We start from the raw sequence: 17962 nt of genomic DNA, 5'->3' as shown, positions 1-17962 counted from the left end.
CGGTACATAATGGCAGTCAGGCTACCTCTGGCGAGCACATGGACGGCTGTGTGGCCCTCCAAAGAAATGGCATCCCTCACCATTACTGACCCACTGCTAAACCGGTCATGCTGGAGGATGTTGCAGGCAGTAGAACGTTCTCCACGGTGTCTCCAGACTCTGTCACGTCTGTCACACATGCTCATTGTGAACCTGCTTCCATCTGTGAAGAGCACAGGGCACCAGTGGTGAATTTGCCAATCTTGGTGTTCTCTGGCAAATGCCAAACATCCTGCACGGTGTTGGGCTGTAAGCACAACTCCCACCTATGGATGTTGGGCCCTCATACCACCCTCATGGAGTCTGTTTCTGACTGTTTGAGCAGACACATGCACATTTGTGACCTGCTGGAGCTCATTGTGCAGGGCTCTGGCAGTGCTCCTCCTGTTCCTCCTTGCACAAAGGAGGTAGCGCTCCTGCTGCTGGGTTTTTGCCCTCCCACGGCCTCCTCCATGTCTCCTGATGTACTGGCCTGTCTCCTGGTAGCACCTCCATGCTCTGGACACTACACTGACAGACACACCAAACCTTCTTGCCAAAGCTCGCATTGATGTGCCATCCTAGATGACTTAAGATCAAAATTAGAGGGCGCTATCAACAACAAGTAAGCTCAGTAGTAAAAAAGGATTTCAGTATATTTTTTCTCTCTGCATACAGATCCTTAACTGTAAATTCCCTGCACCCTGTGTCTAAGACAGCTTCAAATGCACTTTTGTGGTTTGTACAATTCCGCTAGACTAATCTATGATTAATACCCACCTTATTCCCGCCAGGTCCGTGGCTGTGATAACCCCCCCTCTCCCATGATGTAAAAGACTCTAGTATTCTGGAAACTGGTGTAAAGTTCTAACTGGTTGCATCTTGAAGTCATACTAAAGCCTTTGAGATCGCAAGGGTCTCTACGTCAAGTTGGGTGCAGATTATGCCCAGCTAATTAGAAGTAAATGTGGTATGTCAGTAACATCTTACTTATGGGCCGTGCAGCGGAAGAGTCTGAAGGATGAAAACAGAGCTAATTTAAAGTAATACACATTAAGCAAATCTGAACTGGGATCTCACTTTCATGTGAAGTAGGTGCAAAGGTTTTAACTGATATTCACGCAAATCCAGATCTGTTCATGTTATTCTCCAACTGTCAGAACCTCCTGATAGAGACGGGGCTTCAGAAAACCTGATGGCGGGAGAAAACTCTTCACCCTTTCCGTCTATTACCTCATCAGTTGAGGGTGCATGCTTGTCAAAAATTAAACAAACAAATTAATGAAGCAAAAATAAATGATTGAACTAAAGTAGAACAGATACTCAAATCGAAACCAATGTTTTAACTTGATCTCAGCCGTCAGTTTTCTTCAGCTATGTTCTCAGAGCTGAATTTGTATACTGTGTATAAAATATGTACATAATAGTTCTGGCTCCAATTGATTTTCATTCAAAGGACATTTTCTCATTAAGCACTAATCAGTGTTCTGGAAAATTTTGAAAATAGCTTCATAATTAGGCCTCCTAGGTATGCAGACTATCCAATCAGGTTTTTAAGTATCACTCTTTTCCTTCTTGCTCAAATACAATATTTTCTGGTCTTGTAAAGAATAAATGCTGAGCTTGAGGCTCATACATGTCAATTCACAAAACAATGGGAGATGTCAGGGAAGTTTAGTCCACTTTGAAAATAAAATCTCAGGTTGCACTTTGTTTATTTTTTCCTCCTTTTTGACCCTTTTCCTCCATGGTAAGAATCTACAACAAAATCTACTAATGAAAGTGACATAAACAGTTTCATGGATATCTTTCTATACATTTGACCCACACTTGTTGATGCTGGTGTTGTGCTTTAGTTACTAATAAACCTGAAATCACAGGTCTGAGAGACTGGAGTCTTTTTGTTCAGTAATCTGTGGTAGAACCGCCTGTCTACTTTATCAAGGATCTCTCTGTTAGCATTCAGCACGCTGCTGTGGCTGGTAATGTGTTCTGGGCCGTAATTTCTGCCTGTGTCTCGGCTGGATCTGAAAATAAGTGAGATTTATGGTGTCAGCCTGAGTGACATGGGCAGCATGAGAAGCAGCAAAGCTGGTCATCCTGCTGTTGTGATTAGCTTCTGCTTCAAACCTTTACTATTCACTTACAAATAATCAGGTTTAATAGTCTCAGTTGTAGGATTTTCTAGACAACATGTCTCAATGTACTTCCAAAGAAGATTAAGTGGTACATTTAATGCTTATCCTGAATGTGTGCAACTGTTCGTGTCAAACTGTGATTGTTGTGGCTGTGCTAAAGCTACCAGTCTGTCCAGAAACACAGCAGTGAAAGCCGCTTTGAGCCAAAACACCCTCGCTGGCATCTTTACTGCCATGACTGATAATCTGTCATTGGATATAAAGCTCTTTAAGAGCCTTGATTTCAATTCAAGAGCAAAAGCATTAAAGCAGCTATAAAGTATGGCACTAACCTATTATAAATCAAATATTCATCATTCTGGTAAACATTTTCATCCCTTGGTGATCATGCATACCCGTGAGGAATGGAAGTGGGAGTATATGCATGTAAAATCTTATTTAGACATTAAATGCCACTCACACAGTGTCTTTGAGCTATTAAGCAGACTAAAGAGACACGTCCCTTCACCAGTTCTTCTCTCCACATTGTGCAATGTTCAGTGTGGCATATTCTCCCCTCTTCTGCAGTGGGTGTTTAATTGGCTATAGAAGCGAGAAACATGGAGGAGAGTGGGAATAAAGGCCTTGGTAGCTCCATGCGGAGCGATACATCACTGCATGACAGCGCATTGAAGTGGTGGGATGGTTGTGAAGCCAAGACACTGCCTTTTAATGAGGGACTCTCTTGTGCTCCCATCGCGGCTCTTCCAACTTTCCTGTTCCAAGAAAAAAAACAGTTACTCTCCTGTCTTTATTTTTCCATCTTCTTCGCCTTTTCCTGGATGATGGGATGAAGGTGGCTGAGGTACACCGAAAACCAACTCCGCTTGGTGGTCATCCCTCACTGACTTCAAAAATATCCTTTTCAGTATCCCGGGGGTGCATGCTGGTCAGAAATCTGATCTGTTCATTACGGGTGGCCATGGACAGCAGCGAGAGCATTCTCCTAATGGCTGCTTTGATAGCAGATCTTCTCAATTTAAAATGAGATGTAAAAAGTGATCATGTCAAGAACAGGGACAGGAAGAAGTGGCAGCAAAGACTTTATGGTATCATTAAGGACCACTTTTATTGATAGTGCATATAATAATTCACAGAAATTCTTTTAAAAAAATTAAATATTTCAAGTCAGCATACTTGGTGGGAATCAACCACACATACCTAATATGTGAAATAGATGAACTGTTCATTGTGATGGTAGTAAATACATATTTGCTGGAGTTAGAATACAGTGAGTTAACGTGTTTTAACAAAAAGTTATACTATTTATTTATGAGGGTCAAGAATCATTATTGCTGTTCAGTGTCCTTGATGTCCCAACAGAGCCTTCTCTGTCTAAATCTGAATGTATTATCCAATTATTCAGGTGTCCACCTGGGCGAAAATATCTGTAAAATGAAAGGCTTAGGGAAAAATTCCTTTTTAATGCCTGTCTTGAATTTAACTTATGGTGACTAAGCCAATGTCATCCTGAATAGCAATAAAAACTCCTGAGAAGTCTCTTTAACTGTAGTAAAAAGTGGTCTACTGGAGTGGAGGTGGAGTGATTTATATGGGGTTGTTGTCTCCACAGGCTTCAAAAGAAATGAAACCAAACCATCAACCAAAGCCATATTGAGAATTCTCTTTAACTGAGCTGCTTGTAGGGTTATGCAAGAAAACTGACAACAGTTCATGGACAGTATCTAGGACCTGAGTTGCTCTCAACAATAAATTCATTCATTCATTCATTTTCCGAACCGCTTATTCCAATTCAGGGTCGCGGGGAAGCTGGAGCCTATCCCAGCCGGCTTTGGGCGACAGGCAGGGTACACCCTGGACAGCTCGCCAGTCCATCGCAGGGCTCAACAATAAATTATTTGTTAATTTATGTGATTTATGATGAAACTTTGACTGTGGGAAAGTGTCCCAATGACATGCCACTGAAAGGACAAAATCCCAACGTGGTGATCTATTCCTAATACATTAGTTTCTGAAGTTATTAATAATGTGATTACCTTTCTGCAGTTCAAAGTGACAAAAGTAATCTTATAATTATTTTATGTTAAAGAAAATATTTTTCTGTGTTCTGACACAGTATTACTTCAGACAGTTCTAATGTTCTGGTGTATTGCATCTCTTGTAAACCTACCTGACAGTGGAGTACATCGACATGGCGCTTATTAGTGTGTATCCTTCAAAAATCTAATTTGTAAGAGTTATTGAGCGATGGTCCAACAGGGACACGGCCAGCCTCGGGAGCCTGGTGTCCATGAACTGCATCTCCTGCTCAGAAAAGGAGCGTTGTGAATAAAACATATCCGCCAGTAGAAGTTCTATATTTTAAGTCTATAGGACAAATCCTCTGCAGTTGTTATGAATACCATACCTGTAATAGATCTAGATCGTGGGTCAGAGGGAGTGTCCCTGGTGAATTTTAACAATAGTCAGACTCAACTCTGAAAGAATCAAGGTCAGACACCGAGGACACAACAACCTCTAAACACAGCTGCAGAGGCTCGGAGGGTGGGCATGCTGACTGGTGCTTAAGCAAAAGCATGGCGGCTAAAGAGCCTGCTTCTGCCATTCTGCTTAATTTCAGTCCAATACCTGTCACAATTGATGAAGAGTTTTTCACCAATATCCAGCCAAGCCTGGAGGTGGATGACCTCCTGATCTCTGTCTGATTTCCTCCCCAATTTTTGAACCGGATCCATACTGCCAGCTTAGTGTGGCTTAACTTGGCTTAGCTGCCCTCTGGATACAGACCCCTCAGAACGCAGATAGGTCTGTTCCGTTGTAGAGTCACTCTGTAAGGAAAACCTGTTTTTTCCTTGGAAACCGCAGAGAATGATTAACGCGAGGATGAACAGAACTGTGTCATAATGTGAAGCAGCCTCTTAGCAATTACTGGGACATGTGGCATACAGACATATGTCGCTCTGAGACTGATCTAACAGTCTGCAACTTACCACACACCTTCTCTCTGCATATATTTCCTCCCTAGGAACTGTTGGGAGATCTGAGACATCGACAGTGACAGGAATAAAGGCTGGCTCACAGCATTCGCCAAGAGAAATAAAAAAAAAGTGCTTCCACAGCACACCGTTTCAGTCATTTTCTTTATATGTAGAACAAATTCACGTAACTGGAGTCTTTCATTCAGAGTTACTCAATGCTCCTCAAGTCATGTTTTCAGAGTTGCAAAGACCAAGTAAACAACTTTTTCTGACCACAGTTGTTAAGAAGGTTTCAAAAGAAAGGTTATCTAAATGTCACCGTAAAAAGCTGAGATTTAAAAAAAAAAGTAACAAACCCATCCCACTCACATGTGGTCTTTCAATTAGAAGAGGAATTTAGAGTGTGGAGTCTGCTTGAGTGACACTGAGTTTGCCATTAAACCTCATGGTATCTGCTTTTGTCGGAAGTAATTACCCTGTGTGCTGCAGAAAAAGTTCAGTAGTTCGCCCACTCGTTTCTTAATGTCTGTACGCAGTCACATGGAAAAGGAGTATCACTACTTTGAAGCGCCTTTTTGCATCTTGTAATGGCAAAGGAGATATAGAACAGTGAAAATGGAAAGTCACGTGATCTGAAAGACTACAATCGTTCTGGATTTGAGAGGCATTTGTCCCAATATGTTGTCCTAATTAGTATTACATGTAGTCAGCCACATTTAAATACAACAACCTCGCTTGAATATGTTAATAAATAGCTGATTTTGAAGTCCTTCCCTCAGACTTATATTGTGCACTGCATCCTAGGTGAAAATAAAAGCTATGTTTTATTTGAATCCATTAAAACAGCAGGGTTGTGCAACATGCTCTGCAGCATCAAACAGGCCAAAACCAGAGAGTTTGCCCAACATTTAAAAAAAAGAAAAAAAACACTCCTGTGATCAAGAGTTTGCGTTTTATTATACCTGTGATGCATTTCTGCAGGATTAGCTAGCATGTAACTGCTTGTGTCTGTATATCTAACAATGTGTTTGATAAATGGTTCTCCGCATTTCACTTGCCCTGCAGAAAAGATGTGCACTGCAACAGAGGGACGAGTATGGAAAGGAGTAAAATAAAACATTCATTGGACGATGTTGATAGATGACTTTATCATGTGAGAGCTGAAATGGCCACTGAAGGCCAGGGTGATGATGTATTGTTTAACAATACATTGGAGCAGTATGTGAATACAAACGGCTGCTTTCATTTCTCCTCATCTCTATGCCCGCAAAACTCTTGTGTGAGTGAGCACAGTTTGGTGTCTCAGTTGGAACAGGAAGACTGATGAGTCTTGATATGATGTATGCCCTGTCCTCATGCTCCCTCTCCATCACCAGGCATCCACAGCATGGGTAATGACAATCAGGGCAGCCAGGACAGGAGCACATTACTTTAAAATGGTAAAAGATAATGAACCAGCCTCCTACTGTGCCAGGGTATCTGTTCAGGCATCCAATTACTACCTTAAAAATCCATCTCAAGATGGCCCATAAAAGAAAAAAAAAACCCCACACATATAAAGCTTTCACACTTGAAGTGAAACTGAACAGGCCAGCATACCAGCACAGAGTTGTTAACAGAGGCAGTTGTTGGACATTGTTAATACACTCATGTTTGCCTGCAGCAAACATATAAAAAAGGGGGGAGGAAAGAGTTGGGAACAAAAAAAAAAAAAAAACATTCACAAAAGCAGGAGAACAGAAGACAAGTTAGGACATGCAAGTGGTATTACAGCAGACAGAAAGAGTTCAGACATTTCCCCACTCTAGACTAAAACTTTTGAGCCCCTCTTTCATTTTTCCGCTTTTGAAATAATTGCAGCATTTGCAGAACTCCAGCTTCACGTTTTGAAATTCGTGACAAAGTGGCGAGCAATGCTCTGAGCCTTCCCAATGCAGGTGGGTATGTGACAACACGCAGGAGGAACCCTCTTCAAAGAGAGTAGAAATAAAGAGCCCCCCTTTCAAAAAATAATAGCGCTGCTTTCCCACAAGTCTCACCCGTGGCAGAGCCCATCAGTTGGAGGGGAAACGCAATAAAAGAGCTTTTTAATAATAATCTGTTGCCAGCAAGGGCACAGCAATTTACACAACAATCAGTAATGAGGTCTGAGGAACCACTGAAGTAATGGGCCGTAAATGTGATCAAACCCAAAATAAACTTCCAATCACTAATAATCATTAGCTTTATTACACAGCGACCTTTAGAGATATCATCAGTTATACATTTCTATATACTCTGTATGATTATTTCTGGTCAAAACAAAATTACAGCTGCTCACACATTACGACCAAATTCAATCTAAGCTTGTTAAACTTATCAAAACTAATTACAGATTACGTGACTTTCTTCGGGAAAAAGCTGTGTCAACGGATGCCTTCAGGGTGCTCTCTGAAGTCTACCATCTCAACCTGATTAAAACTGATTCAAGAATTAGCATGGGTTTCTCCTCCTACCCATCACTAAAACTCTTCCCTATTTCCTCCCTCTGTTTTTTATTCTTCCATCTACTCCTTTCATTTCATTCAGACTTAAAAAGAAAACAAGAGCTTTAACAATGGACGCATAAAGAGACCAGATTAATAAAGTGTTTTAGTAAATCTTGGATGAACAGTGCCGTAGCTAACAACAAAGCTAATTATTCCTTTCAAAGCTCTGTGAAGCAACATGTTTCTATGTCTGTGAAGGAAGATATCTCTTACTGTCAATCCAGCAGAAGATCAGCATCCAGGTCTCCAGCTTCAGGCAGTTTTAAATGTTCAGCTCCTTACTTTATCTCTTAAAGGTAGCTTTTTTATATGAATAAACTTCTCAGTGGGTTAAAACAACAGAGGCAACAAATAAGTGAATGTTGGACTTGCATTGGGTCAGTGATTGAAAAATAGCGGAAAAACTCCAAAAAGTGTGTTGCGCTGTTACTGCAAGATGCATCAGCCATGCGTGAAGCTTGCCAAAGGAATAAATCAACATCCTACAGATCCGACGCTGAAAGTATAATCACAAGCTTGGAAGCTGAGGGTGAATATAAAGTTCACCAGTCTGGGATCCTGCACAGATAACTGGGACCAGGGGGACATGTTTGATAGAAATCCTAGACACATATATCTGTATCAAATAAAAGTGATTTAAAAGTCACTTAATCCAATGAATTCTTTAAAAATGCTACAGCCGAATTTTCTTGCTTGTACAAAAACAATATAAAATAATCCTCACTATTCATATATAATGTATTATTCAAACATTATTATTTATTCATTATCACATTCTTTGTGCTACTTGTGCTACTTCTGTTTCGTGCGCAGAGACCTGTTGTATGAGAATGTTTTCTCTTGAGGAGGTGATGGTGTGGGTGATGTATCTGTGTGTGTGCGTGCACTAAGGCGGGTTTGTGACGCTACTTTTACATTACCTTGTTTCCTCTTTTCTGTCAGAGATGAATGTAGCAGGGAAGAGGGAAAGGAGCTTATCTGTGGGCCTTTTCATGCCACAGTGAACTAAAGAAATCTAATTTAGCCTTCCTCTTTCTCGCTTGTGTGCGCCTTTCATATTGGTACATGCGCATTGCAAAAGCCCTGTGTGTGTGTTTGTGTGTGCATTAAAGAGAGGAGGAGAAAGATGGTAAAAGAAAGGGTAAAGGGGAAGACAGGCATAGTTAATGAGTTCTTAATGTGTCCTCATGTATAAGTATTTATAAAGTAGCATGGTGCCTGGAGAAGCTGTGCACCTCTGGAAGTTGTCTTTGTAGGAGGTGTACTCAGGGGAAAATGACTTATAGCACAAACTATATGGTAAAATGAAATTAAATGGTATATCAGCTGATATATTTTTCTTTAAAAGTCTTAATGACAAAAACATTGGAAATGTATGTGTATCCTGACACTATTTTACAACAACACACATTACAACTGCTTCGTTGGCTCACTGACAAGTCTGGTGGGAGGAAAAGCAAGGGAAAAAAATGGATTTATTCAGTATTTATATGACTGATAAAACCAAGTTCAGCAGAAATCTGTAATCCTTGCTTCATTAGGATTATTTGGATTTTTTTTGTAACCGTGGTAACTGTTCATTTGATTTACAATGAGTACAAAATCACTTCTCAGGTATAAAATGAGCAATATAATCAGAACAAGAGAGCAACTTTTAAAGGTGGATAATTGGATCGAAGATTGTGTACATTTATTACAATATTTTTACAAAAGACATTTAAAGAAATAGCCCTGCGATGGACTGGCGAGCTGCCCAGGGTGTACCCTGCCTGTCGCCCAAAGCCGGCTGGGATAGGCTCCAGCTTCCCCGCAACCCTGAATTGGAATAAGCGGTTCGGAAAATGAATGAATGAATGAATGAATTTAAGGAAATATGTGGCTTTAAGCAATAATGAAAAATCATGCAAAGAAAGTAGTAAATATGTTTCTGCTTTAACAGACAATCCTCTGCTTTATTGCTTTTTATTTACGCAGAGCCTTTCTAAGATAATCGTGCAAACCATCTTTGCCGTTTTTTGTCAGTGGAAGGTGTGGGAGAAAACAATATATTCCTAGAGCAAGAAAAGTAGGCCGTTGATGCAGTACTGACATAAAAAGGATGTGGGAAAAAGAACTGGAATATACTGGTGCATTAAACACACTGCTTCAATTATCCTGAGAGTGGATCTTTTGGTAAGGATGCTTCATTCTTCTCCAAATGCAGGAACAGCCACCCACAGGCAACTATAATTTACACAGCTATGGGCTGGAGAATAACAGTCACGCAACAGTCAGGTTTCTGTCATGCAGATCAGAGGCACCAAAATAGAAATGAATGCAATCTTTGTAATCTTCAGTAATCAGTTATGACAAGACAGTGTGCCTTTCTTTTCAGTCAGTAGAATTGACGTCTCTCATTTATTCATCTGAATGTTTCTGATTTTTTTTTTTTTTTTTTTATCTCTGGGTTGCAGAACAAAGCTACAGAAATATATGAAAGGTACCTATGTGGTTCTCTATAGGAGTTTATCTACAAAACAGACCTGCAGGGGGGAGACACAGACCTTCAGGCTTACCCTCGGGCCAGAGCCAATCTCAAGATTTCATCTGAGGCCTGCTGTAAGCTACTGTTGCTCACTTCCTGCCCTGCTCCTAAATGCTCTCTGTGGGCACAGACCTACACTTTAATATTGCCTCTTTCTTCTCTGTCAAAACAGCAATGTTTCAAAGGCGTCTAAATCCTTTACTGAAAACAAGTACTACCTTGTACACAAATCAAGGCAATGACATAAAAACTAAATGATATAAATATATGTAAATATTATCACCAATATTATTACCAAAATACACTGTGTTAATCATTTAACAAGCAGGCCACTCTAAGTTTGCAAAAACTATTATAGGGATTTAAATTGTTATTTCATATATTTATTTTGTCTTATAAACTAGAGTCGGTTATAATTATATCTCAGCCACATGTTGCAAGAGTCTCTCACCGGCGTGGGACATGAATGGCTACAAATGTGGAGAAAACTATTTTGGAATTCCCTTTTTTATCAATGTTATTAATTTATTTAATAATCACTTTAAAAGATATCTTCAGCAATGTACAAGGCACATTTTTTTTTATTATTTCAAAATAGGAGATGGCATAGGTCTTAATTTAACTACAAATTCCACAAATTTATTACAGTCAGCTATATGAGACTGAATAAAGAATTATGAGTTTTATAAATATCTTATGTGTCTGTTTTTCCCCTTTTTTGGTATTTTTACTCGATGTAGGAATTGAATTTAAAATTTAATTTAAAAAACATTTTTAAGAAGACATAAAAGTATACATTTGATTTTATACACATTATATCTTGTATGTTAAGCATTTATATCAGGGATGTTCAGCTCGAGTCCTCCTGCAGGTTTTCCCTGCTCCAACACATCTGACCTAAATTAGTCACTTCACTGGATGTTGGATCCATTTAACGTAAGCCAGGTGTGTTGGAGCAGGAACACATCAATAACCTTCAGAACAGCGACCCTTGAGGACCGACTTTATTTACCCCTGATTTATATGAAAATAAACTACTGGCCGCAGTTAGTCGGGAAAAACCTGCCCAGCAGAGGAAAAAAGAAAAAAAGAAAAAAAATGAATGCTTCCAATAACACTAATTGACAAATCAGAATCAACTCAACTTCCCATATGTACTATGTCAGCAACTACAGGGATAGCAATGATGTAAAAGTCATACTTTCCTTTGGGGGGTAGAAAATTCCTTTCCATTACAGATGGAGAATTCCTATTGGTGGACTTCCATTATAAAAACACACCAGACTCCATTAAGTCTGCATTCGCACTTAACAGTCAGCTGGACTTGGTACGACTCTGTTCAACTGGGGTTTTCAAAATGTTTCCAGTCTGAGTTCATTCAGACTTAGAATAACTTTGAATAACTTATTCCTCTCTTTGCCTGAGGCGGTGCTGCATCAAGGATTACTGTAGGAGAAGACAAAACTTACAGGTAACACGAAAACAAGCTTCTGTTTCCACCACATCAAAGTACAACATGGAGCTTCATCCAATCTTTGGAATCTTGTGTTGACCATATGTCTTTCAGACTTTTACCTTGTTCACACTCTGCAGCAACCTGTAAAGATCAGCTTTGTCATCTGTAGAATGCTGCAAAAAAGGTCGGTCTTGTTTCAAGACAAGACGAAAGAGCTCTCTGGTACAAAAACTTTGCAAACAGCAACAAAAAACAATACTGAGTCTAAGAAGAAACGGAAACTATGACTAAAAATAAGCCTGGAAATGTAAGCATAAAGTCAGTAAGGAGGAAATAAATTTGCAACAGATATCACCGCCAGGTCTAGAATATTGTGGTACCAGATGTTACACAAACCTACTGGGTTCAAGTCTATGGAGGCCAACTGAAAATAAAAAGGGACCAAAAAAAGAAAAAAAAACACTTTAACGTGTCACAAATTTATAACTTTTAGTGTGAAGTAAATTTGTTTGCTCAGTGGATCAACGTAGCTTTTTTCCCCATTTTGTTATGGGACTGCGTGGCGCCTGTCCATGAATATCATGAATTATTTCCTTTGTGTTGTCACTCGTCGTGATTAAAAGAGGAGCAATTCTTTGCTGCTTCTAAAACAATGTATTTCTTTCATGTTGTGTTTATGTAAATATTGATTAAAGTGTAAATTTAGAATATGGTGCACTACATTCCCAGGATGCACTACTTCACATTCAGAGTAGCGAGTGTGCAGCCATGTATGTTGGTGCTGCGCTGAGCTGGAAGAGGCATTACTCACCATAGCAAGAGGCACAATGCCTGCCAGTTCCTCCCGTGCCAGACGGATCTCTGTCTCAGCCTCTTGTGTGCCGGCACGACTGCCCGGGTACTCAACCTGCCAGGCCAACCAGCGACTGCCCGTCAGCTCTGGGAAGCTTTCCATTTTCAGATCCACTTGGAGCACTCTCTGAACTCCCATCTCAGATCTACAAACATGCAGGAAAAATAAATAAAGTGTCAGTGAATAGTTAAACAGATGGCTGGATGAGATTTTGAAAAAGAATAAATACGTGTGTGGCTATGAGTGCTTGTGCTCGTGAGCTCATTCAAGCTGCTGTCTAGTCTAATGACGACAAATGGTAAAGGCTGATGAATGCGTCTGGGGTGCAGATCTTCAGTATGATACTTCACCAATAAGATTCTTCAAAATGTCAAGTCTCCTCCTTACCTAAAACCCCTTTGTCTTTATTCCTCTCACACTTCACTGTAGGTGATGAGCTCGGTAAATAGAAACTGAAACGTTAAGCATCTCTTGGCTTTTCCTCAGAGCAGCATAAGGGAATGTTTCACCACACATCACCCCCTGCTGGGGTGTTGACTGTTGGGTTTGTCATTGGTACCCTTGTTTGCTCTAGAGGAGTGTAAATATACAGCATACTTTGGCAGAATCTACAGCAGGCCTGAATTAAGTCAGACAAATGGAAAGTGCTGATAATAAAATATCCCATGGCTCCATAAGTCTCTGGTGCTCATGGTTTAAATATAGCCTGAAGGCAAAAAAGGTCAGCATTGCACAGGAGTTGGAAGAGATTGGAAATGGCACAAGATGCACTAGCTACATTTCATGTGTCAAAAGGCAGGACTCCTGGCCAATAAATTTCATACATGGTCGCAGTGGCACTCCGGTGCAAACAGCATCATGTAATTTGGTGAAGAGGAGAGACACTAAGGAGTAGAGATTAATGAGTCCACATGGTATATCTTTTGGACAGAAAATGTGGATTTAACACCAGGACATTACTGTGTGGAATTAGACATAATAAAAGCACATTTTAAGCCAAATATTATACTGAACAGACAATATGACGACTTAAAGAGTGATAAAAATGTGCTGCTTCTTAGAAAAACAACACATGTAAAGGCACCACTTTTTAAATTATAAAAAGGTTCAGAAAAACAAAAAAACCCCTATAAATAATAAAAGTGCTTTGTCTTCTGCTTTCATATTCATATAACACACTATTTCATTCTCATTGCACTCACTTTTGCACTGAGAGAATGGGAAATTTGTTGTGCAGTGGGGCACAACAACCCAATTTTCACATCCAACAGAGGTGTATATAAATAATTAAGATGACATCCAAATAATTTGTGTCACATGTTATAACATTGTACCAGCAGGAGTTGGGAGCTGACGAGGACACAGTACTGCAACATGAACTCAGGTAATTCTCCTGCAATGCTGTGGAATACACACACTAATCCATGTTTGCAGTTCAGTCAAGTCAACAGATTCATCAGGCCAAAAGTGTTAAACAGATATTGCACAAAGCAGAGCTCCAAAATCATCAACTGTCACAGAAACTTTGTCCCAGTCATCAGTCCACATGCCCTGCTTTTCTCTGCACGGGCACAGGTTGCTGTAGCAAATATCACACACTTGACAGGAAAGACGGGCATAAGAATGAAAATGACTGCTCAGCAGAAAGGTAGATTCAACTTTACACACACTACCAGCTATAGGAACAGAACTCTTGATGGAAAATAAAGGAAAAAAGAATGAAAATGGCGGCGCAGCAGAAAGGATAGTTTATGCTGCATATACACAAGGAACTATAGGAACAGAACTCTCACTGTCAGAAGTTAATGTGCCTGCAGAAAAGACAGAGAAATGCTGTTATTAGCTTTTTTCCCTTCAGAGATATCAATTATTTCCCCCTCTTGCACGATCCAGTTGGTAGAGTTTAACAGCAGCTGTGAATGGTATAAATTTTATGAGGTTTTCATATGATTTATGTAATAAAGGTGCCAACAAATGATTTAGGTTATAAGCATGCACATTGTGGAAAATATCTTCCTTTTCTCTCTAAAAGTTCAACATAATGTGAAGACCTGACAGAAATGCAAAACATGTGCATGTAGAAGAAAGAAATAAATGATTTTATTGTATAGAAAAAACTGAGATCAAGGACAAGGGTAATGAGAACCCCACTGCGTAACTTACTTTTTAGACTTTCCTGCTATAGGCCTACAATATTTGTATCTACTAGGCATAAAAATCCTTTCACAACAGTAAAGGACACACAACAAAGACTTGCTGACACAGGAACATTGTTCCATGATGCAGCATTAATGCACAAGCATGGACTGCATGGAAGAGTCGTCTCAATGAAACTTTACCTGCAACCTCATCACAAGAGGAGACGTCTAAAGTCATCATCTGAAAAAGTTCGTCATTTTACAAACATGCTGTGGACAGATGACGCTTTAGCAATTATCTCTTCAGACTGTGATAAACAAAGGTCACTTCATGAAGTGTTAGGCAAAGATGGGGAAGTACTCTGCTTTGGGTTCGGTGTGGCTGCTTTTGGAGCTAGTAACCCTGAAATGTGGTTCACAGAATCTCATTAAGTTTGTCAACAAAAAGCTCATAATTCCTAATTTAAGCTTCATGAGGAACCACATGCCAAGTCATGGGACTGGCCCTCTCAGTGCCTTGGACATCTTCATAAATATTTACAAGTAAATTATGGGGTGTCCTTGTAACTCAATGTTTAACAAAAATGGCACCTTATGACATGTAATTCATTCTTGATTTGCAAGGGCAGAAAATGGATAAAATACTGTTTACTTTAAAATGAACTGATTTGTACTCCTTGTCAGGGTACCTAGATTTAATGTCACTATTATCATTAACATTTGTTCTTGGAGCAAAAGGTAAAAAAAATCATGCCTACATGTAAATGATCAAGAATTTTTATTAAAGCAACTGTAATATATAATTCCCATAGGTGCCCAAACTTTTGCATATGCTGGTTTGTGTTCAACACCATGACTTTATAATAACATTTAGCTAAAAAAATCTGATTATCTAAAGCATTTTTGGTTTTGTGTTTTTTATAGATTTCCAAAAACTTTGAAAACAGATGGGGGGGGGGGGGATGAAAGAAACCGATAAACAGACATACTGGAAAGCGAAGCAAACACTCAAGCATCTCCATTTTCCACTGTACTTGACCTTGGGTTGACGCAGGTCATTAAATGAAACGTAACAGAAACATCTGTGTCAGGGAGAGTGTGACACAAACTTTAAATCTCTTACAACGCTCGTCTCCCGGTCAGCTGCATGGCTCACTGAGGGAAACTGTTCATTTCACTGTCACTTCCAGCATGGGGTCTAATTCAATTAGCAACAAAAGGGCCTGTGGATGCGTGCCACACAGCTGGCCTCAGTCTGATAATTATCTGTAAACTAGCTGCTGTTTGACTACATCTAAAGCCAGACAACCAAAGGCTAGCCACAGGCAAGAGGGAGAGGCTTAGCAGATAACAAGCCTTAAAGTTGGAAGCAGCTGGCCCTGTGGCTTCAGAGACTGGACCGGAGAGGAAATAAGACTTGACAAGGTGCCGCAGGAGACGCTGACAACAAATTCACTCAAAATAGCACAAAGATGGCTGAGAGGATGCTGTTTAGACAGAATCAGGATGCCCATTAATCACAATGACACCAGCAGATTCAATGCACACACATGACACACGATGAAACATCAGTGAATAGATTAGTATCGGAATGCAGTGTTTAAGATGCTTTGTGATGCTCAGAAATGCTTACATCAAAATCACAATGCCATGCTTACCACTGTCATAAATAACAGATGCAATTAGATTGATGGACTCTCACACTCCTTGTAGGGGTGTCCTTACAGGCTTAAATGCCAAAAACATTAGTTCATTTTTATTTGACAAAAGCTACAAGCAGCAGGCAAAAAAAAAAAAACAACCTAGAAAGGTTCACCAGATAGTTACAGAGCTGATCTGCTGCTGTAAAAGCCAACTGACTGCAGTAAATGTAGTAGACGTATCGTCATAATAAAATTTCCAGTTATTACTACGACAGGAAAGAATGGGATCCAGTTTTTCTCCAGTCTGATGTGGATTATGGACCACAGGAGACATCCCGACCCAGCTGCAGACTGGTGAAATAGATGATTCTTTGTTACCTGTAGGCTGGTGTTGCTGTCAGTTTCTTCATGTTAGATTCTTCAGCTGGGTAAATGCGTTCTTAAACTTATTTGGGGCTTTTGCGTACTTTTAGGAAGCACAGTGTCCCTACCAGCTTGCCACGTTTCCATCACTACTGATCTGACCTAAAGCTAATGAATACCCACTGCAGTTGAGACATTTCATCTGGAAATAAATGGTCATTTTCTATTTTAGCAGTTTTGTATTTATAAGCAGACCATCAATAAATAGAACCAACATTTTTTTTTTTTTTTTACATTTTGGTAAAAATGTAACATTTAATAATAAAAATCCATGTATCAAAACGGCTCCAGCCAGTTTATCTTTGCAATGGAACCAACTCCCACGCCTCCTTTTGAAACTATATCTGACTTAATCAATGTCACATCTGTCGTTGATGCTGCTTTGTTTTGTACTCTGAGGGGTCTTGGTTGCTGCTCTCTGCCTCAGGCATTTCATCTTTGCACTTTGAAAGGTAAAACAATCCCAGAATAGACCCATGCGCCCAAATATAAACTACAACAGATGCAGATAGCTATAATTATCTATCGGATGACAGTGATCTTGACTGAGCTGCTTTAATCTAAAAATGCCATACATCCTTGTCAAACTCCCAGCTCTGGCTGACTAACTAACATGTAGGCTACATTCAGCGGATAATATACTGCTAAAAGATAAATTAAGGGAAAATATAATCATTACCATGTAACTTAAAGTTAGTCAGACTTCTGGGATGTCAATCTGCTCAGTTAGAAAGTAACAATGATTGTTAATTAATTCTACCTGCTGTTGTACAAATGGAACAGACAACTATTGGATATGAGGGGTAATTATATCGCTATAAAGGGATGGTCCTACAGGTGGTGGCCACAGACTATTTCCCTGACTTCATCCTTTCTGGGTGATTTTTATGTCACATTTGCTCAGACTGACTCCATGAGGGTGCTATGAGAGCCTGACATCCACAAGTGGGGCCACGCTCACAGCCAAGCACTGCAGCTGGATTGGCATTTGCCAGGAAAACACCAGGATTGGCAGATTCTCTATCGGTGCATTGTGCTCTTCACGGATGAGAGCAGGTTTACACTGAGCACATGTGACAGACGTGAGGGAGTCTGGAGATGCCATGGAGACCTTTTGCTGCCAGCTACGTCCTCCAGCATGACCGGTTTGGCATTGGATGAGTGATGCTGAGGCAAATCCTTGGAGGGCCACACAGATCTCCATGTGCTAACTTCAGGTACTCTGACTGCCTTTAAGTACTTGGACAAGATTCTCAGACCCAT

The 17962-nt window shown here is 40.0% G+C and overlaps 1 protein-coding gene across 1 annotated transcript in view; it reads right to left on the bottom strand.

Moving 5' to 3' along the window:
* The window catches only part of LOC306764863 (transmembrane protein 132C), a gene marked incomplete at both ends in the record, with an annotated part of 132593 nt that overhangs the window by 27945 nt on the left and 86686 nt on the right, over window positions 1-17962 (bottom strand). The window contains one exon of the mRNA XM_079252151.1: window positions 12454-12640. Within this exon, the coding sequence (XP_079108277.1) occupies window positions 12454-12640 (187 nt within the window). The remainder of the gene's footprint in view (window positions 1-12453; window positions 12641-17962) is intronic.

Source organism: Telmatherina bonti (genome assembly GCF_933228915.1).
Source record: "Telmatherina bonti genome assembly, chromosome: 13".
NCBI lineage: Eukaryota > Metazoa > Chordata > Actinopteri > Atheriniformes > Telmatherinidae > Telmatherina > Telmatherina bonti.
Note: the sequence above shows the minus strand (reverse complement) of the source record. Positions and strands in the feature narration are given on the sequence as shown.